Source organism: Amblyomma americanum, chromosome 4 (assembly GCF_052857255.1).
Source record: "Amblyomma americanum isolate KBUSLIRL-KWMA chromosome 4, ASM5285725v1, whole genome shotgun sequence".
NCBI lineage: Eukaryota > Metazoa > Arthropoda > Arachnida > Ixodida > Ixodidae > Amblyomma > Amblyomma americanum.
This window is the reverse complement of record NC_135500.1, coordinates 100045765-100059540: the sequence shown is the minus strand read 5'-3', so window position 1 is coordinate 100059540 and position 13776 is coordinate 100045765. Positions and strand designations below refer to the sequence as shown.

The 13776-nt window shown below is 46.6% G+C and overlaps 1 protein-coding gene across 1 annotated transcript in view; it reads right to left on the bottom strand.

Moving 5' to 3' along the window:
* Positions 1-13776, bottom strand: part of LOC144129713 (MAM and LDL-receptor class A domain-containing protein 1-like) — a 78111-nt gene that overhangs the window by 29775 nt on the left and 34560 nt on the right. The window contains exons 7-8 of the mRNA XM_077663810.1: positions 11196-11333; positions 9273-9550 (exon numbers count right to left, since the gene is read on the bottom strand). Coding sequence (XP_077519936.1) covers positions 9273-9550; positions 11196-11333 — 416 coding nt within the window. The remainder of the gene's footprint in view (positions 1-9272; positions 9551-11195; positions 11334-13776) is intronic.

Genomic DNA, 13776 nt, shown 5'->3' with positions numbered 1-13776 from the left:
CGACGCGCCGTATCACACGCACGCCATTCAGCACCCTTGGAAACATTCACGGCGCAACACAGACGAATGAACGGCGTCAGAGCCGAGGATTTCGAACACGCAGCGCGAAAGGCTACTAATTAGAAGTCTCCTGCAAATGGTCAAATAGCCTAGGGCATCGGGGAATGAAGTTGCTCTGCTTGCGCTAACGCTGGCTCGAACCTTTCTTGAACTTACACTGAGGAAAATTTTTAATCATTTGAGTCGATTATTGGCAAACTAAGGCAAACTTTATCCAAGAACCGCGGCGTACCTGAAGCAGAACTGATCTGCAAAATTGCGAAACTCCGCCTGAATGGTACTAGACATGCTAGAAAAACTAAAAACTCATCCAGCCATAGATAGCAAGCAATCTGGGTCACGACCAACTCTTGTTGCGTTTTACGCAAACAAGACCCAAGCAATGCCGTTTCCACAAAAAAAAAAAGATAATGAAAATTCTTTACAGCGCCAAGCGCATCTGAAAACAAGTGATAATATGGCCACCCGAAAGGTTTTCCACCTGCAAGTTTGCAAAAATTTAAAACTCAGCATAAAAGCTCATTGATTTATGGGGTTTTACGTCCCAAAGCAGCTTAGGCTATGAGGGACGCCGCAGTGAAGGGCTCCGGAAATATCGACCACCTGGGGTTCTTTAACGTGCACTCATATCGCGCAGCACACGGCCCTCTAGAATTTCGCCTCCATCGAAACTCGACCACAGAATTGTCAGGAAAACGTCAGATTTGCGTCAAATTGGAAGAAAAATGTGTACTTAAGCGTAATTAATACTTAAAGTTCCCAAAAGACCGATAATTTGGTTATCGATATAGCCACGGGAACGATGTGACGTCACATCCACCGGAAGTTGTCACGACGTGGTGAAAATTGTCACAGAATGGCCGGAAAACATCGGATTTGTGAAAATGTGTAAATAAGCCTAATTAACACTAATGATACCCTAAAGATGCATAATTTGGGTATCGATATAGCCACGGCATCGGTGTGACGTGTAACAAGCAGTGAAACTTTCTGGAAATCGGGCATTGATTGACAGGTGCTGCGTTGAGTGTCATAGAAAAAAAAAAGGCAAAGACCGTCTATGGCCACGCGTCGTGCTATGCAAAAAAAAAAAAACGGCAGCAGTCGCCTTTGGGCAGACGATGTGTCAAGATGCCCCCTCGCCGCGATGTGTCAGCAGTGGAACTTTGTGGAAGCGGATTTCGCCTCTCAACACTTTAGTTGCCCAAGAGTCTCGTAAATTTTTTTCTGTTAACGCACCTCCTATTTTTGTGCGCTTAGGTCAATGTCGATACGCAAAAAAAAATGGCCAGGTTTAGCTTGGTTAAGCCAAGAATGCGTTGCATATCTCGATGGAGTTCCGTGCTGCTCCGTTAACTCGATAGGCTATTGACTCGATCGCCATTGAAACTGCCCGTGTAGCAGCGCTCGATCGCCTTTGAGTCGATAGACTATCGGTTCGAGGGCCCTCGAAATGCCCGTGTGACAGGGGTATAAGACTCAGTGTTGCCACGACACATAAAAAAATAGTAGTAGATTTTTTCGCGAAAAATCAGTAGAAATCAGTAGATTTTTAATTTAAATTTTTGTACTCAGTTTATGAGCCCACGAATTCAGCGCTTATATTAGTACTCTGCTGTTGTATTGTAGCTTCTAAGAAATAGTACAAAAATTGGCCACGAGATTCTTGGCAATACTTTTGAAAAACCCGGGGATCCAGAGAGCCATTGTCAAGCACGAAGTGAAAAACAGTGAAGCCCTCTGATGGCATATTCAAAGGCGTTAGATGGTAGTTAGTACCTGAAATCTTTAGAGTATAGTATCTTCCAGACAGGGGTGATTGGGAGATCGCTGGGCGAGGCCTCCGTGCTGCAGTGGACATAAATATAGGTTGATCACGATGACGACGATCCAGAAATAAGAAAACATGAGTCCCTTATAGCTTACGCAAATAAACTTTATTGCGCGTGAACAGGCAACTTCAAAACGGCCATGTATATGACTAGATATGCTGTGAAATTCCACAAGTGGCTGTGCCAGCAAAGCCGCATTAAATACTCTCATGCTTAACCTTGTGCCAGTCGTCCATTCTCCTTATCAGTGGCCTGTCAATGTTGAAGCTGTGACATGCTGAAGACGTCATCAGGCGTTTCGTGTGCAGAAGGCCACAGATAGTCTCCGTGCAAAGCTTGTTCCGGAGTTTTGTCTTCAGGTTGTTTACAGCAGAAAATACCCGCTCAACTGCTGCACTGGAATGCGGTAAGCACAGTATAGCCGTCACAAACTCGGTCAATGCAGGAAAAGCGGCGCTTCCATCACAATGTTTTTGAGAAAACACGACTCCCCAGAACTCGTGCAACGAGGTATCTTCGCTTGTAGGGATATCAGCGTTTCTTAAGTATCGCCATTCGGTATCCAAAAATTGCAAGCCTTTGCCGGAGACTAAATTCGGAAAGGCTTGCGCCAGTGGTGCAATTGACGCTGCCTTCCCCGTCACGGACACAGTAGGATCTAGGAGTTCGAGATGTTTTAAAACCGGATCTTGAAAAGGGATACGCTTCAGAATTTGGTCGACACTCTCAATGTAAAAATCAAGGCACCTTAAGCGGAAGAATTGACGTTGCTCAGTGGTAACTGAACATTCTCCGGATGACAAGAATGCAGTTGCTTGACCGCCGACGTACATGTCTTCCAAAGACACAAAGCATTTGGGGTTCTTGAATTCAACTTTTGCCACCTCAACTCCCTGTGTGCAGGATCGCTTGAGATAACAATCCATAATTGTCCTCACGCAGGCTTCTGCACTTCTCAAGAGCTTGTGCAACTGTGGAGCATCACTTTGCATTTGTTTGTTCAAATTGTTAAAGAGAGGCAGAACGAAGCTGAGGAACATCAAAAACAACTTGTTCAGAGGATCCTGTAGCCTCCGGTAGATTGTTTCCGTTGCCAAAAGCCTGTCTGTGGAAACCGCAGATGCAAAGTATGCCTCTAGGGCATCATACTGCTCTAGAAAGCGGTCGACTGCAGCAAGCAATGAGAGCCACCTTGTTTGACTTGGATGAAGAAGTTTGTGCGGCTTTAGTTCAAGAAGAGCCTGAAATTTCTTCAGCGTGCCCTCTCTTTTCGGACTTGAGTTGAAGTAACTGTGGACGTCCCGCACGAGATCTTCAACAACGCGTGGAAGTTTCGAACAAGCGTACGATGCGCACAAGTGAAAAGAATGACACGTGCACTTAAGAATGAACAAGCCGGGAATCTCCTTCTTCAGCAGTACCATCACAGAATGTTTACTACCCATCATGACACTTGCGCCGTCTGCAGCAAAGCCGACTAAATTTTCTTTATAAGGAATACCCGCTCTCTGAAAAGTACTTGTAAGGGCACTATAAAGGCCATTAGCACTCACATCCGTCACAGGGATGAGATCAAAGAAGGCATCAGTCACACTATCTTTTTCGAAAACCCTTGTAACAACACACAAGTGCTTGGTGCAGCTGACGTCCGTTGACTCGTCAACCATGACTGAAAATTTCTTCTCTCGAAGTAGCCTACACAGCCGCGATTTGCTCTCCTCGCCTGTCACAACCTTTGTTATCACTGATGTTTTTGTTCTGCTGCAGGCAATCTGCTTTGCAATATCGGAGTCCGGGCAAATTTTTTTCACCAGCTTTGGCAGATGGTCCATGACTGTAAATGGCACGTTATGCTCGGCGACAAACAAAGCCAATCTTACTTCAGCTTCTTTTACCTGTGAAGAGATAGCAATGCTAGGCATTGCTTGCATCAGCGTTGGCTGGGACATAAGCTTTCTTGTATTTTCTTCATGTTTCGCAGATTTCATGTGCCGTTCCAACAGTTCCTTGCCGGCAATTAGGTTCATGTCGCATGTTTTGCAGTACGCATAACGGTTGCTCTTCTTGCTTGGTTGCAGCCAACTTTGAAACGCTTTCTCATGCTCCCAAGCTTGCTTGTACTTTTGCTGGTATTTTCTTTTTTTCGGTTTTGGACTGCTCTTCTTCCGGTCTGAAGACTCTGAACTAGTGTCACTTCCACTTGTCATTATGCTGAAGCTTCCAAAACACCTGTAATGCAAGTACCAATGCACTTAATGAGGGGCAGATAAATGACATAAGTATGACTGGCTACTGCCACAAGCAATGTCACTACGCGCTGTCGCCTATCTGTGATGGTATGAAGGCATGCAGTCAGACAGGTTGACGAACTTGAACAATAAACTGTAACCAATTTAACCTGTGCTAGGTGTAAAAAGTGAAGAGAGCTCGGCGGCACAGCAAGCGCGATCGCCGAATTCATTCACCGGCTGCACCATTCCACTATGTCTACTGGCATCACCTCACTTCATAGAAGCTAAAACAATGTCGGCCGAGTAAGCAACAATTTCTTATTCTTACATACATATGCTTTCTTTACGGTTGAAGCGTGATAATTGAAAGCGCAGCATGTCAGTCATCAGCAATATGCAAGCAATACCAGTCCTATGCAGCTTGTCGACGCTTAATTATAATGCGCGCCGCCTTGTTTTCAGCGTCGGCCCAAAATCTGGCGCCGAGACAACCGGGAATAAAGCACTACAGTAACAATTCTGAAGTTTTGCATGTCAAAACCACGATATGATTATGAGGAATTCCGTAGTGGGGGACTGCGGGTTAATTTCGACCACCTGCGGTTCTTTAACGTGCACCAAATGCACAGTACACAAGCGCCTTTGCATTTCGCCCCCATCGAAATGCGGCCGCCGCGGCCGGGATATGGTTTCGAAATCACGCACTTTAAAGCTCAACGCCAAATCCAATAACTAACCTCGACGGGTGAATCACTAAATTATTAGTACTAACATATCGAGAACTCAAGACATACAGATATTACTTACCTGGTGAGCTCGTAATGAAGCGCGCACGCTGAACTTGATGCGTGACCTGCCACACGCGGTATGTAGGTACTGCGGTACACAAGCAGCAACCGACAACTTGACTGGACTATTCAGAACTGTAAGTGAGTGGGGTCCTATTCTCCTGTAGAACGGAGTAGGCGCTCGAAGCGCCATTGGTTCTGGTCCGATAGTTTTGGTTTCATAGTTGTGGATTACGGTAGTGCACCCACTTTCACAAATTCACCGCCTCACCTTTTCCCCACTTTGCTCAAAGACAGAGGCAGCGCCACGTTTGAGAGTCTGGAAACGCAAGAATGTATGTTAACCTCTGAGCCAACCGCATTTTTTTTTCGCTCGCTAGGTGGCATCACATTAATACAAGTTCTGTACTGAAAAAGTAGCAGCTTTTGCTTTCGTTTCAGTAGAAAAGCAAGAAAATCAGTAGATTGAAGCGCTTTATCACTGACTCAGCAGAAAATTTTAAAAATCAGTAGATCTACTGATAAATCAGTAGCCGTGGCATCACTGATATGACTGTCCCGGCGAAGGAGCGCAGCTCTTTTATACATATGCCGTGACGTCAATCATAGCGCAGCGCCCCTAGCGGGAGGAGCGGGAGTCAGGTGGTGGCTGCGGCCGCGCGCGACCGCGCGAGTTGGGGCCCAGCTTTTCCTCCGGCTGTCGTGACGTCACGTCACGTGGTTTGGTGGCTGCCCGGCCGCGCCCAAGGGCTGAACTGAGTGATTGAAATATGCAACGCATAAAAACAGCAAGTACTTCTGCGCGAAATGTCTTGGTAGGTGCCGGAATCATAGGTGTCGATGACAATTTTTATTCGGCCATTCCTTCTCCTTGAGTGAGCGTAAAAACATGGGACTCATAAGTCCAGCTATCGTGAACATCGCTTTTATGGTGAGGAAGCTGTGCAATATACTAAGATACTGTTATGAACATATTGACGGCAATGTTCTAAACATCCGATGTGGAGCGAAATCATGCTTTCAAAGTTCCTCCTGTGTGAGCACCGAGCAGTTCAGACTGTCGTGGAAATACAACACGATGCGTTTTTGGTAATAAATGGCAGAAACCTTCCGGCGTTTCGAGGTGAATCAGTGGATTTAGCGCCTTTCATTGGCCAATTCTTAAGATATGCTTAAAAGTGCTTTCATACCAGACTTCTAATTGAAAAATATGCGCTTATCCAAATTTCAGCACATGGGTGCGTATGGATATAATTTCGTCGCGTGGGAAAGCGAGCTTTTTTTAAGACCAATAGTCATGAATACACGGAAAATTTACGACATGGTCTCCGAAAAAGCTAAGATGAAATAGTAATAATTTGCTGGTTTAAAAGAAGTGATTTCTTTCGCATAATAATTGATTGGCTCCGTTCCAAACCACAAGAGATCAATGTGAGTTATTCGGTTGCTTTGACAGGACAGAGACACCCGATGTAAAAACACGGATGTGGTTTTAACTGTCCGACAAAGTGAGGTTTTTATTTGTGGTTTAGGGGGGTTTAACGTCCCATAGCGACTAAGGCTATTAGACACGCCGTAGTGGAGGGCTCCGGAAATTTCGACCACCTGGGGTTCTTGAACATGCACTGACATCTCACAGTACACGGACCTCTAGAATTTCGCCTCCATCGAAATTCGACCGCGGCCGGGATCGCACCCGCGTCGTTCGGGTCAGCAGCCGAGCGCCATAACCACTGAACCACCGCGGCGGCTAAAGTGAGGTTTCTTTCTGATTGAGTTAGATTTAATAGCCTTCAAATGACTTGTTTTATGTATCTTAAAAAAAACAGATAATTTTTACATGTTATTCGTCCTTGAGTAACATGACTTAGAAACCACTAATCAGCAAGGCGTAATAATATTATATCACCATTCTACGTCCAGTCAACGCGATCGAGATGGAAACTGAACTATATGCATGATTTGTTGCTGAACAAGCCACTAAAAGAGACTTTTGAGAAAACACAACCATTTAGTTTCAGAGACGCAATCAGCTGTCTACACCAGCAAAGTGTGGCGTTGAACCGATGGGAAGTTAAATTTACCACAACTTCTTGACATCTGCTGCTCTCTCAAGACAGAAGGATCCCAGAGGACGCTCAAGCAGTGGAAGTTAACTGTACAGAAATAGTTATCATTGCACAGCTTATCCTCCGTGCTGCCGATATACCCGCGGAACTAGAGGGCTTGTGTGGCTCGTTGCGTTCGAAGAAAACATGTGGCATTATCCTAGGCACTCCGCGCCCCGGATTGCCCCAGTTGCGAATACTTTGAACGGTAGGCAAAGCACTGGAGAACGCGAAAGCCCGTGATTTCGTCAATCTCAGCGCACTTGCAGCGACGGCATAACACATATAACTGACTGCAAACAGCCAGAACGTTACTGTAACGAGGAAAACAAAATTTCCTGAAGTTGAGGAGATGGGCACCTTCTCACGATGCTTATGGCTACTTGCGTTTATGCCGAGCACGGCGGCACCTTGTGGGCATCGCCGTATAAAGGCGCTCGTTAATTCACGTATACATTGCTATAAAGAAGCAAAAATTTCGCTGGACATGCTTTGACTTCGTGGCGTGACTACCATTTTAGTACGAAAGCACTAGTCCACAAAGTCTAATCGGCTCGGCGAGTTTGTGTGAAGCTTGAGCTTGAGGCTGACCTTTGCCAAATCATAAATCAATAAAATACATATTGCGCCGACTGGAATTCGAAACCGAGGCGACGCGAACAGATCAGCTTCGCTGGCCACTGCACGAGAGCACTATGCTATCGCCAGAGCCGGTAAACCCTCGTGTTAAACTGCGACACACTATAGCGCCGGGCATTGTACGTCCTCGTCCCCTTGCACTTACACTACTATCGAACTAATGCCGTACGTGCCTACGACCCAGCAAAGCAAAACAATGAGCCAACCAGGCTTAACACATTTTTTCGCACGTCTGCATGGTTTAACTACGTTAAAGCCTTACCTCGTTTTTTTTTTTCGTTCTCACTGCTTTATGTTCGCTCGTGGATCTTTCCGTTGACCTTGCTGTTCGTTTTTCTAAGTTTTTTTGTAATGTTTCTTTTCACTTCTAAGCTGTGTGTATTTTTTTTTTCAATATGTGATAGCTTTGCATTGTTGGTTAGCGCGGCGCACGTGTGGGCAAGCCAGCTGTCTGGAACGGAGTTTTTCTTTTGTTCGAGTTTTTTCTGTAGCATGTCACGAAAATGCTGATATCCTCACGCCACTCGTTGCTTTATATTTCGAATTCGCCGCCATACATAGCTAAAGAAATGAGTCGATATCATCATGAAAGGCACGCGTACTATAACCCAAGTGCGGTTCTTTAAGCAACGCTTGATCTTCAGATATCTCGTATAGCATACGACAGACGCGCCTAGGGTTTATGCGCTTTATTTCCCTTAGCAAGCAATCAACATCGAGTTCGAGCTTGAGGCCATGTTCGCACTTCTGCATCGAAACATTTTTCTTTCAATATATGTGCGCTGAGCAGATCGACGTTATCAACGCCAATACCCAACAATTGTGAACAAGCTTTTTGAGAGGAGAAGAGTTTCTGAAAGCAATTGTTTCATATTTTGTAAGATTTCACTACACCAATAATTATATCCGCAGATCTACCGTCAGCAGGCTTGCATTTTTTTTTTGCTATTTACGGTTTTGCTATCGTCAAAAGCGCCACAAGTTTGCCTTCTACCGTACGAGGCGGATTTAGGGTTGCTTGACGGCGGAACTTATCTCTGATCCGTCAAGGTAACTGTTTGGTCCACGACCCTTTTCCCAAGCATCTCACCCTAGGAGAGCCGAGCACCAGTCCGGGTGAAACCTTGTACCTGTTACAAAACCGCTGGGTACCCGGCGGCTCTGGGGATCGAACCGAGCACATCCCAAATGCGAGGCGGACGCTCTACCACGTTTTCTATGGTAGTCTTAGCGGCTCCATGCGAGTAATGGGAAATTTTTAAAAGAAAGACTTTGGTACACATAGGAATAATGTATTATTGCCTTTAATAATACCATAGCAGTACCTTACTATTTGCTACTATTAAAACTTTTTCCTAAGACGTGCTAGAAATTATTCCGGAGCCCTGCACTACGGCACCTCTTTCTTCCTTTCTTCTTTCAGTCCCTCCTTTATTCTTTCCCTTACGGTGCGGTTCAGGTGTTCAACGATATATGAAACAGATACTGCGCCATATCCTTTCCCCAAAAACCCATTATTATTATTTTTTTTTCCCCAAGAATGTTGCACAGGCAGAAACACGTCACAGCCCACTCTTACATAAGGCAACTTAAAAGGCGCCATAGAAAGTTTACCTTGTTTCGCGGAGCGTCCAAGCTCACGGACCGGCGCACCATGTACCATCGGTCAGCCGTGGTGCGTCCCTCGTTCCGCAGAATGGTTTCTCCAGTGAACTCTGCTCCACTGCGATGGTAGAGAGTGAGCTCCAGCGTTGCGCCCCTTCCTCCAAACATGTAGTACCAGAGAGAGACGCACACAGGCTCCGCCTGCCGCTCGACCGAGAATGTGGACTGCTCCGTGTAGGACGCATTCCCCGCCAGAGCGAAGCGCCCCGTGAAGTAAATTATGTGAACTGCGCCAGAAAGTGTTTAAGGAAATGCAGAAATTCGCAGGGGCGAGGATTTTTGCTCACGCTGACAGCTGTGATAAACCTCATCTCTCCTGACAAGAGAGAGCGAAACTGGGGACCTTCCACACTTGGTGACTGCGTCAAACGCTTTTGCGTGCTATGTAAAACAAAAGAACAACTGGTATAGCGATCTTTAACAATATGTTCGCTGGATAATTCATTTTTCCCTATATGACTGGTAACCACCGTTTCTTATGCCGCGCCGACATCTAGACTGCCGGCAATCAGAGAGCCCCGCTGCCAGTGTGAAATGCGAGAAGGCGTGGCGGGAGCCGGGGGTAGGAGGTATTGAGTTCATTAGATGTACTGCAGCAAATCCCCACCCCCGATGTTATTCGTTCAATCATAAACACCTTCCTCGAGACGACTACCAAGCGCTGAGGAAAATCGACTGCTGGGCGAGTTGCTGCATCACTCGAAGACAAGCCGCAGGTGTAGACAGGACGAGCAAAGAAGGAACACGGACAAAGCGCCTTCCGTGTTCCTTGAGCCTTGTCCGTGTTCCTTCTTTGTTCGTCCTGCCCACTCCTGCGCATTGTATCTTCGATTCGCATAGAGGAAAGTTCACAAAGAAGTTCTGCGAAAGGTGCAGTGTGCTAACTGTGGAGTGGGCGACATATTATGCGTTCCATTAGATTCGCATTCAACTCTACAACCAGTGATATTAGCTAGCTAGCCCATCTGAAGCATGAAACTCTTCAGAATAGATTTCGAAAAAAAGCAGCGTCACGCTGCTCACCTTTCATTTTCATTCCCTTTTCCTGCTTTTACTGGTGAAACGCCTCAGCTGTTCGATTCCCCTGTGGACAATCCTTACAGCTGGGGCTCAAAACGGCCGAACCTTAGCCTTAAAATTTTTGAAGTTCTCTGCCCTCCTGTGCGCGCGCCTACTCGCATAATTGCCAGTAGGAGGCATGTTTCACCGATAACGACAGCGGAAAAAAATTATCAGGGCAGTTAAATCTGCTTGCATGGAGGCATGCAAAGGCATGGAATTTTCTAGAACGCGGGTCTTTTTTTACGACGCCAGTACGGATTCTATTTATTCCTTTTATTTGTTTACTTATTTTGGTTCTGTTTTAGTTATAATGTCCAGGTGCTATGTCGACGTCCGTGGCTATTGTGACGTCCAAGTGCAATTTCGCCTTAATTAATTACAATTATTCAATCAAGTTTTCTCTACAGCAAGACCTCAGCACACACTATCTAACACAAAGTTTTGCACATTTATCTTCCCAGTACAACGTAATCATGCAGCTGGTTATGCTGACACGAAACACGGGACTACTTTGACGTCGAAGTGTAATTTTCACTTTTAATTAATTAACCAAATACAATTGGTCAACCAAATTTTTCCCAACAGCAAATGTCATCACGGACTAAGTATCACATCACTTTTTCACATGTCTTTATGGTACGACAGAATCGTGCGGAGAAGGCTTTGCTGACGCGATGTAGCCATCTAATCCTTTCGCATTAAAAAAACAACAGGGCGCCCAGGTTGTGTGCATGGGAGTGAGATCATGTGGGGCACATCGCATGTACACTGAATTGAAAGTTTATGAATCAGCTCCAAGTAAAACCCAACCTTTCTGGACGTCCGGCATGAAAAGCGGGCGAAGCGCCGCCTTGTAATACGGCCCAACCATCCACGCTGGCCTGAAACCACCAGTCTGATACCAGTGGCAGCGATGGGCTTGGTGGAAGTCGCAGCTCAGCTGTTCCGCTGCAACAAGCGAAGAGTGAAGCTTCAACGAGGTCTCGGAGCAAGATTAATCCATTCGTTCAACTCTCTCCGTACATCATCGTACATTAACGACGCTGCGGAAAATCTAATTTGGCAACCGCAGAAAATTTCATCACATCAACCCCATTGGCTCTTGAATCAGAATATGTAAAAATACGCGCGTGTCAAAGGTTCTTATTGCGTTATATTGACTTTCATCATATAGCTTTGCTAAGCAGTATAACACCAGCGCTGCAATCTGTTCTTTCTATACTTGTGTTCAGCCCTCAGAAAGAAACTACTATGCCATTCGGGCCACGAGCATTAAAGCCAGCAGATATTTTTTATATGTCTGCTCTGCGTAACAAAGTTCTATAATAATCAGGACGGCTATATACAATGCAATAGAAATGCCTCTCCCAGCGATCTCCACCTGACACTGCCCTGCGCAAGCCGCAGGTAGCCTATCTCAGCAAACTCCTCCCCTCCTGTTACGCACCTCTTGTCTTACAGGTCACTGGTGTGCGAACCATAGGCTGCCTGTTTGCATAAAAAGTGCGCGTGTTGTGTGCGCGTGTTGCGCGTGCGCGCGCGCGTGTTTGTCTAGCAAGGTGGCGAGCGGCTTCTGCGTCACGAACGATTTGGTCAGCGCCTGTGACAGACCAAGGGGCACAATGCGGGAGCAGCATGGCGTCCAGCATGGACAGGGCGTCAGGGCCACACCAAACGGAACGGAGTGAAGCCCGTCGTTTCTTGGAGGGCGGTGTTGTATGCAAACGTGATGTAAGCGAGTATTTCGTCCCAGTAGCGATGGTCAGCGTCGACATATATAGACACCATATCTGCAATGGTCTTGTTCAGCCTCTCAGTCAGTACATTCGTTTGAGGATAGTATGCAGTCGTTTCTCTATGACTGATGCCACTGAGACGCAGGACTTCATGTGTAAGAGCCGAGATAAACGCGGTTCCCCGGTCAGTTAATACAACCACGAGGGCGCCGTGGCGAAGCACAATGTGGTGAACAAAGAACTGTGCAATTTCAGCCGCGGTGCCACGGGGTTTCAAGTAGCGTCTGAGGTAGCCCGTGGCAACAACAATATACCTGTTCCCCAGGGAGGACACTGGGAATGGGCCAAGTAAGTTCATGCCCACTTGCTGAAATGAGAATCGCGGTGGATCAAATAGCTTCAGAAGGCCTGGCGGTTTTGTCGGTAGTATCTTCCGTTGTTCCAACTCAGGACAGGTTCTAACGTAGCGTTGGAGAACCTGAGCAAGCCTATGCCAGTAGAACTTGCGGCGGAGGCGTCCCAATGTCCTGGAAAAACCGAGGTGGCCAGAAGAAAGGTCGTCGTGGCATGCAGCGGGAACTTCCTGACGAAGCGCGGTTGGGACAACGAGGAGATACGCAGTTTCGGTCAGGCCGTAGTTTTTCTTGTAGAGGACTAAATATTTCTTAAGCAAAACGACGAATCTCCCCACGAGAAGAGTCGGGGCCGAGACGGAGCGGTTCGTACGAGGTGCTCGATTAGAGGCAGAAGTTCGCAGTCGACACTCTGGTGGTGGACAAGGTCGGATGTGGTGACAGCGCCGAGAAAAGCATAATCGTCGTCGGACTCATCCCTTGGGCACGGAAGAGGAGCTGGGGAGAGAGAGTCAGCATCGCTATGTTTCTTACCCGACTTATACAGGATGGTGACGTCGAACTCTTGCAACCGAAGGCTCCACCGTGCAAGCCGTACCGATGGATCTTTGAGATTCGCCAGCCAACACACGGAGTGTTGATCGCTGATGCCTCGAAACGGGCGGCCGTAAAGGTAGGGACGAAATTTCGTCACTGCCCACACAATAGCGAGACATTCCTTTTCCGCGGTGGAGTAATTCACTTCCGAACGGGACAAAGTGTGACATGCGCATGCGATCACGCGTTCTACACCGTCTTACCACTGCACAATCACCGCACCGAGGCCAACATTGCTGGCATCTGTGAGCAGTTCTGTGTCGGCTTCCTCGTCGAAGCGGTCAACGATAGGCGTAGATTAAAGTAACACAGTGGTTTGGGCTAGTTGGTTGCTATTCATAATGCAGACAAGTTTCCCAGCATGAATAAAACGCACACAGAAGACAAAGAACAAACAATACAGGACTGTACTGCCCTTCCAGCTGATTTTATTTGAAAAAGCTCGGCATTTAAATACATTCAGTTTTCATGAGGTGAAACCTAATCACAATCATCCAAAAAAGTCATTTCATTCTCCAGCAATGACAGTGAAGGCGTGCTGACACAATTGTCCCCAGCTTTTCTAATAAAAAAGGCTTCGATGATTTTACGCTGAAGCTTGTCCTTGGTGTGACCCAGAAACTGCGCCTTAGGTTAGCATTTGCAAGACCGGCAGTGTACGGCAAGATTGCTGCTGATAACTGAATGTATTTAAGCGTCGAGCTT